General features: G+C 47.1%; 1 protein-coding gene across 1 annotated transcript; it reads right to left on the bottom strand.

Moving 5' to 3' along the window:
• Positions 1–633: 633 nt before the first annotated feature.
• AHCY (adenosylhomocysteinase) lies at positions 634–12,444 on the bottom strand (the record flags this gene model as incomplete). The annotated part of the gene is made up of 5 exons (XM_009999369.1): positions 12,259–12,444; positions 9,284–9,359; positions 7,355–7,507; positions 4,284–4,396; positions 634–841 (listed from the first exon to the last, which is right to left on the bottom strand). Coding segments are annotated over exons 1-5 (685 nt in total), but the record flags the coding sequence as incomplete, so codon positions are not given.
• Between the last annotated feature and the right edge of the window lie 696 nt (positions 12,445–13,140).

Genomic DNA, 13,140 nt, shown 5'->3' with positions numbered 1-13,140 from the left:
TCCCTCACCTGTTTCCAATCTGTAGATCTAAGTATTTAATGTCCTATGCCCACAGGTGCAGTATCTGGCACAGCACTCAGACTGGATTCAAGGGGTCAAGTTTTTAAGGGTAAGTGCACCCACAACACCTGCAGGTTTAGTTAGGCATGACTAGAAAGGGGATAGGACAGAGCTAAGCAGCATAATTACATGAGACATCCACAGGAGAGAAATGGCACAGCTTCCAGACCATGCCACGAGTGCATCTGGAAAGGCAGAGGGCATGGCATTGCTCTCCAAAAACATCTACTGAAGGTAGGGCCTGGTGCTTTACTGCAGAGACATTATAGTGAAGCCTCAGCCCATATTGGAGGTTACAGTGGCACAACCTGAAGATAAAGAACCCATCCAAAACCAGGTTTACAGCATTATGAAATAGTGGCCTTACCCTTGAGCCCATACACATTTTCAAGGCCTGTACTAATAAACTCCTTCCCTAACTGTAAGGAAAGAATTCCTACAGGAAACAGGAGTTACATCTACCTTGACAGGGACAGAACCCACTGAAACCTGCTTGTCCAGCCACCACTTATTGCTCTACATCTACGCAGACACCCCTGCCAGGTGCACAAACCCACCTGCCCCAGGTCTCACCTTCCATGGCTGCCTGCAGGGCGTTGATGGGGTCGATCTCAGTGATGATGACCCTGGCCCCAAAGCCCCGCAGGGCCTGGGCGCAGCCCTTGCCCACGTCACCGTAACCGGCCACCACCGCCACCTTCCCCGCGATCATCACGTCCGTGGCGCGCTTGATGCCATCGATCAGGGACTCCCTGCAGCCATACAGGTTATCGAACTTGCTCTGGGGGGAGGAAAAGAGCAGCTTCAGAACAGATGAAAGTCACTCAAGGAAAAATTCCTTAAGAGAAACCGCATGGACTTCCATGCAAGCCCTCCAAACCAGGAGGCCAGCACCCAGCCAGCTACCTGAGCCACAGGGAGGGGTGGGAAGATGATGACCTGGTTTGACATTTTTATGTATCCAGTTTCAATCTACATAGTTAGATGAGACACAGCAGCACTCACCTGGTGAGAAGCATTTCATAAATAAGTTGTCTACCAACTCGGGCTTGGACACGTTCAAAGCTTGTTAGAGGTAACCTGAATTCGTCAAGGGAAAGCATCACCAATTCTTATGTACAGAGGTAGGTCTAAGCTCCTTAACCAGATGTTCACCAGTTCTCTGTTGCTGTTTGTCAGACAACAAACTGAACGAAGTGCCACAGGTAGGCAAAAAACACCAGCAGAATACCTGGCCAATTGCTTAGCACATATTCTTATCCTTGCAGGACCTACACCCTGCAGCAGCAACAAGTTGCCCACATCAACTATAAGAAATTAGGTCCTGCAGCCCAGAAGGATGAAAACTGGGTCTTCCCCCAGGAAAAGTGATGTGAACATTGCCAGACCTCACCAGTGCTCAGATCTGCAAAAATCCAGCAAGCAGCCATTCACAGTAACAGTTACTGCAACCAGGAACCCCTGGATTTCATCTCCTAATGCCCCATTGAAAACAACTTCCTCCTGTTCTCACATGAACACGAGATCAACAGCCAGATCTCCAAGTCAAAACACCCTTCCTAAGTCAGAAGTCAAATAGTGCTCCACTTGAACACCTTCCTAAACTCAAACACATACTGCTGTACTGATTTTTGTAATGCTTCTTTTTTGCCTTGGGCCCTTTGTTTTGACCAGGAGGATGAGCAGATTTGATAATATGAAGAGTTACAAAAGCCAATAATTTTTAAAAAATCTCACTCCCAAAGCTGTGCTTCCCAAGGCAGGGGTATAAAGTACTCACCATTAACAGCAAAACTCTGGTCTCAAAGCCTGCCCTGTGCTTTCTGTAGCCTTAGGTCACCAAAGACTCTTGGTTTACTCAGCACAAGCAGCACTCTGCTATAAGCAACCTCCAGATTGCATGGCTGCATGTGAGATGGGACACTCATAGAGCCATAGAACTATTCAGGTTGGAAAAGGCCCTTGGGATCACCCAGTCCAACCATCATCCCTACTCTACAAAGGTCTCCCCTAAACCATCTCCACCAACACCACATCCAAACAACCCTTCAACACACCCAGGGATGGTGACTCCACCACCTCCCTGGGCAGCCTGGTCCAGGGTCTGACCACTCTTGCTGGGAAATATCTTTTCCTAATGTCCAGTCTGAACCTGCCCTGTTGCAGCTTGAAGCCATTCCCTCATCTTCCAGATGAGACCTACCACACAGCTAAGGCTGCTGCCATCTAGCAAATGTAAAATGATGCTGCTGTTTGGTTTCCAGTCCAGGAAAACAGATCACAACTGTAAAACATTTCTAATGAATAAATACAAAGTCCATGTAGAACAGTATTGCAGCTGGAACTCCAAGGCATTGCAGGAACACTTCACCAGGTCCAGTGGCTCATCAGTCCCAGCCTCAGAAGCTGGTCAAGGACTAACATGTAAGCAGTTGCACTTCAGTTCCAAAAGTTCCTGTCTCAACACAGGCACATTTGCCATTAATATTTCAGAAAATGTGTTACCAGTCCTTCAAATTCCAAAGCTAGTCTTGGTTGACAATCCTCCTTTCTAGTCCTCCAGCAGGCTTCCTTGCAGTATAAGCCTTCTTAAGGACAAAAACAGCAGGGTGAGATTTTACCCCTCATCACCAAATTCCAATCCAAGCTTTCCAGGTGTCTGTGCATTCCCAAGCAGGCAGGGTAGCAGAGTAGTGCTGGATGCAGACACCTGACCCACCCAAAAATACATCTGAGTGGCAGGGGGAAAGAAGACAAATGGATGCTGCCTGCCTTCTCTCTCCAAATAGTAGTATAGGAACCTGGTATCAAGTGAAGCTATCAAACTGAGAGTGCAGAGTTTGGCAGCTCAGCTGCATGTATTCCTGGAGATCTGTAACTGTGGATAGTACAAATCTTTTACTACATAAATACTAAGCAACATTTGAAAATAAGAAGTTGTTTGGCACTAGAAGAAAGTGAGCTTGATCCAAATCCACTCAAGAGGCTTTTTTAGAAACACCTGAATTGCCAAATCTACCCAACAGTATTAATATTAATTATGCAGGAGGCACAAATCTAGGTGAAAAGGATGCAGAGAAACAAGCTTCTTCCAAGAGCAACCGGATTCCAGCCCACTAGGTATGATACAAAAATGCCAGATGCATCTCTGCAGCAAAACGACACTCTTCAGACAGCAAACTGCAGAGAAAGGAGGCCAGCAGTGAGAACTGCCATGTCCAATAGGATAATGGCCTGAGAAGAGCCCTGTGAAGGACCTGGGGGTGGTAGTAGATGAAAAGCTCAACACATGTTGGAAATGTGCTCTTGCAGCTCAGAAACCAACTGAAGCCTGAGCTGCATTGAAAGAAGGGTGGCCAGGAGGTCAAGGGAGATGATTCTGCCCCTCTGCTCTGGTGACATCCCACGTGGAGAACTGTGTCCAGAATAAGGAGAAGGGAATGAGCAAGGTTTCTGCTCAGCAAGGGCTCTTCAAAGCCTGGGCCTCTTGGGGTCCTTGCAGTCCAAGATTGGAGGTTTGGTTCAGAGTTCAGAGCACGAGAAGCTCAACATGTGCTGGCAACGTGCCCTGGAGCCCAGAACCCACCCGTGCCCTGGGCTGCATCCCCAGCAGAGTGACCAGCAGGGCCAGGGAGGGGATTCTCTCCTTTTACTCTGCTCTTGTGAGACCACACCTGGAGAACTGTGCCCAGTGCTGGAGTCCACAACATAAGGAAATAGAGCTCCTGGAGAGAGTCCAGAGGAGGCCACAGAAATGATGGGAGGGCTGGAGCAGCTCTGCTCTGGAGCCAGGCTGGGAGTTGGGGTGTTCAGCCTGGAGAAGAGAAGGCTCCAGGGAGACCTTAGAGCACCTTCCAGTGCCTGAAGGGGCTCCAGGAAAGCTGGGGAGGGACTTGGGACAAGGGCAGGGAGGGAGAGGACAAAGGGGAATGGATTAAAACTGGAGGAGGGAGATTGAGGTGAGACATGAGGAGGAAATTCTTTGGTGTGAGGGTGGTGAGAGCCTGGCCCAGGTTGCCCAGGGAAGCTGTGGCTGCCCCACCCCTGGCAGTGTTGAAGGGCAGGTTGGATGGGGCTTGGAGCAACGTGGGCTGGTGAGAGGTGTCCCTGCCCATGCAGGGGGTTGGAACTGGATGAGCTTAAAAGGTCCCTTCCAGTCTTAACCATTCTACCATACTATGCACCAAAGTGGTCAGACAGCAGAACATCTCTAGCTGCATTACCTTGGTGACAGAGTCATTGACATTGATAGCTGGCACTTTCAGGGTCCCATTGGCCTTCATCTTGTACAGGTTGTGAACTCCAGTTGTTGTCTCTTCTGAAATACCTCTAATTCCTGTGGGGAGAGTAAAAGGATTTACTTCAGTTGGTGTTACTGTTGCTGCAAACCAACACATCCAGGTGCTGGGCACATCCTCCAGAGGCTTCAGTTAAACAAACCCTTTGTAGGAAGCTGGAAAGAGATTAGAACCTTCACTTGGATCCTCAAACACTAGTTTGAAGCTTCAAACCAGTTTCTTCCCCCCATGGCAATTAAAAGAGCAGGACAAAATATTCTTTGGTAAAATGGAATAGGTCCAGACCAGGGAATCAGGAAAGACCCCACTAATCTATCCTCTCACAAAATTATCAAAAAACTCTTCTGCAAAAAGGGCAAGATGTTCACCTCAGTGATGTTTCTACAGCCTAGCCCATTCTTGCAAGGTGACTTGAAAGGAGATGACACCTAGATAACCACACTTAAACCTAAAGCACTTAGATCCACTAAAAAAGTAAAAAAAAAAAAAAAAAACAGTTCACTATTCCCAGTCCTCCCATTGTGATCAACTTCACCACTGAATACACAGCCAAGAGCCCCCCTAAAATCTGGGTATAGCTACATGAAGCTTCAGTGTCATGGCTATCACCAGCACAATCAAACATGATTTCAAATATACCCTTGCTTGAGAACAGTCCAAAAGGCAGAGACCAGAGACAAAGGACTGTCTAGAAACACCATCATCACAAAATGGACTAAGATCCTGATAACACAGGAACTGTTGTGAGGTTACCTGGCTCCATGTTGCACCAAAAGCCAAAGTTGTAAAAGCAGCCCCTGCTTTGAGGGTCCTGAACCTTCATGGACCTTTTGACAGCAGCCAGTTGTTCACAAGTGGCATCACTGCCTACAATTTCTGGATCTCTCTCCTCTCTCATGCCTCACTAATACCTCACTGTACATAATCTGTATAATTGCTACACTGGGCAACACCTTGATTATTTTGAAAGCCTATCTGCCTGAAAAGGCATGAAAATTATGATAAACAGAATAAATCTGAAACTAAACTATCCAGTCCAATTGAATTTCCACTGTAGAGGATATTGTAATTGTGTTTGTTCTTTAAGGACTGAAGACATCCCACAAAGAATTATTTCGTTGAAATACAAACTTCTGGGGAAAACCAGAAGTTTGCTAAATCAGGCTGAAACCACCAACACAAGCAACATCTCTAGAGATCCATGTGGCACTTGGAGCTAAACCAGATTGACAAGAAAAAAAAATGAAAATCATTAATACCAAATGTTATGTACAACAGAGATTAATGGAAAGACATTGCCTCTCCAGGCAAGAGCCCTTGTAGAATAAAATGGAGAGAATGGTAGTAAGCAAAATAATTTTACAGTAATTTTGATAGAAAAACTGAGATCTAAGAACACTAGATTGTTCTGTTCAGGCCCTTTTACTGATGAAGAAAGGGACAGCCCAGGTTACTCTACATGGAAACAGAAATATTGCTCCTTTTCTTGTCACTTTTAATACTTCTCCCTCATTGTATAACATATAAGAACTCCAAATTCCCACATAATTTCTTTTTTAAGTCACACTATCCACAGCCCTCCTAGTATTTCAGAAAGGTGATCACTCCCCTTCCTATTTCACAGCTAGCAAAGGCAGAGGGACCAAAGGACTAGCCCAAGATGACCACCCAGGCTCCTCAACCCACACACACACACCTCTTCAGTGGCCCATGTTAGGGATGGGCAAGTGGAAGACAACAAGAATAAATATTTTGGGGGTTGCTGCTGGGATTTTGTAGCCTGTTAATTCTTGGTATGGAAGTGTTCAGGTTTCACTACCTCCCCAAGCAGCAGGATCTGCCAGAAGTGTGGAGGACAGGATGAGCAGCTGGAGAAGCACCTCTGCAAAGGGCTGGTCCTGGCTGGGAGCTGCAGCCTCAGCACAGCCCAAAGGGAAGAGGCAGAACGAGCACGTGGCCCCACAGCTCCCCTAGAGGGTTCATGGAATCACGGGATGGTTTTAGGGTGGAAGGGACCTTAGAGATCATCCACTGCTCAGCCATGGCCTGCCGCCTTCAGAATTTTTCCCCACAGCTTCTTCTTCAAGCAGTAAGAGTCAGAGGAGAGCTGATCCAGCAGGCTCCTACTGCAATTTCACCTCTACAGACCAAGAATGAGCACCAGCACAACCCACTGTATCAGTTTAGTTTCCATCTCATATCACAACCCAATTTTCTTTGCATCCCAGATCAAACACAGCCTTTAGCAACACAGGGCAGCTGTGGCTTGCAGCAGCACAGAGGATGAACACTGCCAGAGCTAAGGAGAATGTGTCCCATTTGCCAGGCACAGATCAGTCTGCTATTGCAGGTCATGCCAAATTCCCTTCAGGTAAATCTTTTTACCTCAGTATGTGCTAGCAACACCTCATTCATCTGTTCTCAGTTTTACCAGCTTACACTGAAGGTAAGGACTCAAATAAGGAAGAGTCTCAGCCCTGACTCCATCAGGATCTCTGCTAAACATCAACTGGATGAGTTAATGCCTTGTAGCTGATGCAAGGCAGAAAACTGTTCCCTTTCCAAGAAAAACTACAGGTTGTCCTAACTTCATCCAGAGGTGCACTAAGATCATGGGGAAGAAAAAGCATTACATGTTAAAAATACTAATTCCAAGCAGACATTAAGCAATTCTGTAACACAGAGAATTTCAGAAGGCCTTTGGCAAGTGGCAGTACCACTGGTCATCATTCTCAGGTAACGGGCACTGTGAAGGATGGCCAGGAGGACAGGTCACTGTAGCTTATATACCACAGAACAGAGATGGAAATAGCTCCTGCAGGTAAGAGATTCTGGTCTTGGACTGCAAGCAGTGTTCAGACTCATTCATAGCCTGTTTGCACCTCCCTGTCCCTCCTCCCCAGCCCCTCTGACCAAGCAGGGAACTCCCACAGAAACAGATTGACTAAACAGCCTCCCAACCAGAACTGTGCCTGCCAAAAGAAAACACAAGTCACCTTTCAAGAGCTGTGGGTATTTGGTATGAACGAGGTTGGTAAGATCTCCACCATCATCCAAAATCATGTTGAGGGGCTGCCCATCCTTGAAGTACAAGGTCTGCTCAATGCACCACAGATATTCCTCGTCGGTCTCCCCTTTCCAGGCAAACACTACATGGGAACAAACACACATAATTAGCCAGTTTCTTACTCAGCATGTAGTAAAGCAGCCAAAGGAAGATTTCATCAGCAGCTCTAAGCAGCAGAGCTGACAGACAGATCATTATCTGGGCCTGCAGGCCAGAAAAGGCATTTGCATTGAAAAAAATTATCTCAGAAATGGAACCACTTTGCCTTCTGTTACAGGCCATGAACTCAGTCCAAATTTTGAAACTTCATTGCTCTCTATTTGTTTTCCATGTAAAGAAGGAGAAGACAAAGCAAACTAAAGCAGACTCACATCTGTAACACTCCACTTGCACCCCTAATACATCCTGTGTTACCAGGAGTTACAAATAGTCAGTGATATACTAACAAAAAAACAACTACAGAATTTTCTAGCACAGCAAAAGGAAGGGACTAGACTTTAGCATGAGCTACAAACTCTTCAACAACTTTTCAGTTTACATTCTAGTCCTTAGCACTGTGCTGAAATCCAAGTTGCCATGCTTTGTCTGCTCTTATTAGGCCATATTTCTGTATCAGAATATCTATCACACTGCAACCCTTAACTTGTTGCATCTAGCAGCATTTTTGCCTCTCCAGACATTTGCACTGGCTTCATGCTATACTTGAACCCCAGTGGTGCTCAGCCACTCCAACATGTATTAGGCATTTGATTTACAGGCCCCAGCACTTGGCTACATTGTCATGTTTTCATTCCTTACATAGAAAACTAACTCTCGAGCCATGGAGAGTCAATCATGCAAATGCCTCTTCTGAAGAAACGTGCATCAGTATCTCCTGCTGTACCCAAGTGATCAGCATTCCTCCAAGGTTTTGGAAGCTCAGTATTTGACATGCAATTTTAACAAAAGGAGGCATGTTCTGTGAAACAAGGATACCGAGGGCAGAGGACAAACTTAGTCCTAAGTGCTCCACCCATAAACTGGTCTTCAGCTGAGTTTTGGGTGTTGAGAGCAATGGGGAAGGCAATATCCTAACATCAGATCTAGAGAGTCCTGCCTGGCACTTTGACATCATCTGCCAGAGACAGGCAGAGCAGGTTTTCCCCACAGAGGGAAAGACCTGGGGAATAGCTAATCACAACAGAAATTAAAGACACATCCCAAAGCAAAGAACCAGGCTGCCAGAAATCACATTTAGCATCTGCCAACATGGGGTTCAGGTCATGCAGTTCCCAGCACAGAGCCATAAAGACTGCATCCTTAAGCAAACAGCTTCATGCACTCATACTGCTCTGCAAGGACTTGCTCTTTATCAGGTAACAGAAACAAAACAGCAGCATCCTGATAAACTGCTTCAGGGCTATTAGGCAGCAACACAGCTGGCCTAGTTCTAGCCTTAAAGTAACATTGAATGTTGGCCCTATCACTGTAACAGGGCACACTGCAGTTAACATCCCTTCCTCACCTCTACTTAGCACCAAGCTTGCTGGAAAGCACCACACACCACACTCTACATGCACCTACACACCAATCCATTTAATTACCCAGCCCATTCAACGAGCTTAATTACCAGGCTTAAAGCTGGTAACCTACAGCCAAGGCCCTTTCACAGCCTAACACCAGCCATTGTCAGGGTGCTGTGCAGAGTCTGATGCAATACAGCTCGAATCAGATGTCCTGTTTTGTAACAACCACTGCTTTTGATGGGCTATTTCTATCCTGAAGCTTGTTCAGAAGAGCTTGATTTGTACAGAGTTTGATTTAGCTAGAACAGGCAGTACAACCCACCTCAGTGCCAAATTAAAGGTGGAAAACTTACCAGGGATACCAGCTTTTGCAATAGCAGCTGCAGCGTGGTCCTGAGTGGAGAAAATGTTGCAGCTTGACCATTGTACCTGGAAAAGAACCCAAGTTTTGTTTGCTGAGCAAAGTCCTGAGATATGAGGCACACTCTCTGCCAGACACAGGAGTTAAAAAGGGAGCAAGAGCTGAAATGCATATTAGTGCAGATTCCTGCCTTTCTTAGTAGCTCTGCAAAGTTAAGGTGAAAACTAATTATCTGAGGCCAGGGAAAATCATGTCACTTTGAGAGAGAAGGTAACAAGAGCTTTAGCTGTGCCACATATTTAGCCATCTCTTTACTCATGAGAGCTTCTGCCAGGCAGCCAGAGCCAGCTCAGCTATGGATCCTCAGGAAGTGCACAGTAGGGTGAGTTTAGAAAGTTTTGGTCAATGAAGTTCAGCTTTTCAGAACAGCCACGGAGCAAGTGTCCCCTGAGGGATGTGGACAAGCAGCAAAACACCTGGTGGCACTCAGAAGACTCAGAAATGCAGCTGAAACACTACCCTCCAATAGCATTCTCCAATACAATGCTCACCCAACTCCCACTCTGTGCTCCAGTCATGGAAACTTTTCCAGCTGAGCTAAGTGTTTTCCACACAGATTTCATAACTAGGCTCAGGCCCCTGGAAAAGCAACAACACGTTGCTGAGTTGCATTGAAAAGTATCTGCATCCCTCCCGCAGCCCCCCAGGGGGCACAGAAACCACCACATCCCAGAACCACACATGAATTCTCACTTTGCTCCCTCCAGGGCTGACTGGCAGGTATTTGCATGTTTATTTGTAACAGACCTGGAGAAGAGAGGGCAACAAGGCATCACCCTTCAGCCAGTTTTCAGATACTCTTGTTAAGAACTGACACTTCAAAGTAAGGGCTGCAGTAGGAAACAACTCATCTGAGTCTACCAACCAACACCTGTCAATGAAAACATGCTTGAAAGGAGCACAGGGAAACAGAACTTGTGACCTTAAGCACTGCACCTCCTCACCTGGGTTTTTCTGAGCTCACTCCATATCAGTATGGATGTCGTTAGGAGGTGTCACGAAATTCAAAGGATACAGTATAACTATATATTGTTTACACTTCAGGCACTTCAAGACAGGCCACTTCAGCTGCACCCTCAGACCTCTAACACCAGTTTGTGATAATGACACAGACCCTAGAATAACTGGCATACCTGATGGGCTCAGAGCCTAATATTTATATCATTTATATTATGGAGAGGGTGTGTTTTTATTACAATTTTAAAGCTTATATTCTGAAGAACAGAATATTTATTCTATCTATGTTAACCTAGCCCAAAAAGGGATACCAAGATGACCATGCTGCAGTGAGCTACATCTTCATTGTGTAGGGTATGGTTTCATCAGTTTTACTCCTCCCTCCCAAGCACCAAAGTTCTGGCTGAGCAGATGAACCAGGGCTGAATTCAAACTCAAGCTGAAGTCCAAACTGCCATGCAGGTGTCAGGGCAACATACACCTTAAAGGCACAGCCATAACTCATGCTTAGAGGAACCAAATCTCTGCAGGTTCCACCCTGAATGGCTTGGGTGAATCCCACACAACCCTGATCTGGGGTTGTGCTCAGGCTAAAGCAGCTCAGCAATGTTTCAGTAAGCACACAGCTGGTGCCTAGGCCAGCTGCACTGGGATACAGCTACCAACAAGCACAGCAAGGAGCTTCCTACATTTCAGTGGCTACTGCTTTAAAATCTATGGAGGGACAAGAATTTCATACAGAGTAGCTGGAATAAAGCCAGGACTGCACCTCTACAAAGCTCTCCTTCAGTACTCCACACCACTTGCAGGCGTGGAAGAGCTCTGAACAGGCTGAAGAACACCTGCACCACAGAGCACACACTGCCCAGGCTGACCTGGCACTAGGAGTACCCCCACCACTTTGTGGGAATGCCTTAGCTGCTACAGGGAAAGCTTCCCCTTCTCCCAGAGCCTTTTGGTCAGAATGACACTGCTCAACTCTTAACCATTCCCAGGGAGGGATTCATATAGAAACACAGAATGGTGTGGGCTGGAAGGGACCTTACAGATCATCTAGATCCAATCCTCCTACATTGGGAGGGACCCGATTGGGTTGCTCAGAGCCCCATCCAACCTGGCCCCTGGAAAGACCAAGTTCATGGGGCTAAACTTGAGGAAGCTGGCATTTCAGATCACATATCTACTTAACATAATCCATCATCAAGCTCCAGTCAGCTGCCTGCTCAGCACACAAGGTATGTGGATTTGTGCTCAGATGCCTGGCTCTCCTCATGGCCTGCACAGTGAACACTCAGCCCTGATGTCTGGAGTTCACTCAGCAAGTCAGGCAGAGGACACAGCACAGTAAATGGCTTACAAGTATCTTGGTCTTCAATATTGGAGCTGGGTAACTGGTAACTGTATCACACAACAAATTCAGAGTCGGTGGATCACTGACCTACAGTGCCTCCCTGTTGTTTTCCTGCACAGCTCCAGGACCAGAATGAACTCTCAGAAAGCTTCATTAGTTTCTGCTGACTTTACCAGGGCACAGTGGTTCTTAATCCAGGCTAATCTGTGCTGGAGGCAGTCAGTACAGCTCCAGCATTGCCAGCAACAGCACTGCATGCCCCAGCACAACACAGCTGTGTGGAAGCAGCTTTTGGCACCGCAGCTCAGGGTGCTGTACACACAGCTGATGGAGCTGCTGCAGCCAACCACCCAGCCAAAAAGGGCACTCATGAAGATGCAGCTTGTACAGAGGGAAGACACATACCACCTCCCAGAGAGTACAGGTGACAAGCTTTTGGCTTAAGGAGAGAAGACACAATTCATCCACCTGGAGACTGCAGCACAGTCTCTTCCAAAAAGTACTGATATTTGCCAGGGTGCCCTGAGGTATTTATACAACAGAAGCAGCGCCCCAGGCAGAGCATTACCCAAGAGAAGAAGAAACTCAAGACACTGTACCTCAGCTCCCAGGGCTATCAGGGTCTCTATGAGCACTGCTGTCTGCACGGTCATGTGCAGGCAGCCGGCGATGCGGGCGCCGCGCAGGGGCTTGGCCGCCGCGTACATCTCCCGCATCTTCATCAGCCCTGGCATCTCATTCTCAGCAATCTCGATGGCCTTGCGACCCCAGTCTGCAAGGCTGATGTCAGCTGCAAGAGAAGGCAGACAGCTGTCAGAGTTTAAATAGCTGAGACCTTGGTATCCGTTCACACACTTGAGGACAGGCATCAGGTGCAACAGCTGAACACCCAGCAACAGCTGGGAGACAGAGTTGGGGGAAAAACGGGCCCTATTCCAGTTACTCCCTGCTTTTTTACTAGGCTACACAGGCTTTCAAACAAGTTGAGACCAGACCCTAAGAGCCTAAACAGCGTGCTGTTGTACAAGCACATTCAGCTGTGATCTAGTGTGCAAACACCCTAAGCCTCCAGCACTCCCTACAGATACTGCCCAAGGGTCTGACACTTCCCAGAGATTTGCTCCCACAGGATTAAGCCCTGCACCTGGAGGGTGGTGCTGCCTGCATGGCAAGAACTTCCCCACACACACAGCACTCCAGGAGCTCAGCCCAGCTCCCCTTCTTATGACCTAAGCTGCAGGCCTTCTAACCCCTTGGATCCACAAAGATTGTTTTCAAGGCACCATAACTACCTCAGTCACAAGTCTACTTTTACCTTTGTAAAAAGGGGCTATAGCAGAAAAGGTCAGCAAAAACTGAACAAAAGGGACAAGCTTCCTTGGGGTACAAAACAGTGCATTCACCCCGGGCAAAGGCAAAAAAGGCAAGGGCCAAGCAGCTCGTGCCTCGGTGCACCACCTGGTGTCACAAAGTGTCCCTCT

This window comes from Chaetura pelagica, unplaced genomic scaffold, assembly GCF_000747805.2.
Source record: "Chaetura pelagica isolate M959 unplaced genomic scaffold, ChaPel_1.0 scaffold376, whole genome shotgun sequence".
Lineage (NCBI taxonomy): Eukaryota > Metazoa > Chordata > Aves > Apodiformes > Apodidae > Chaetura > Chaetura pelagica.
Note: the sequence above shows the minus strand (reverse complement) of the source record. Positions and strands in the feature narration are given on the sequence as shown.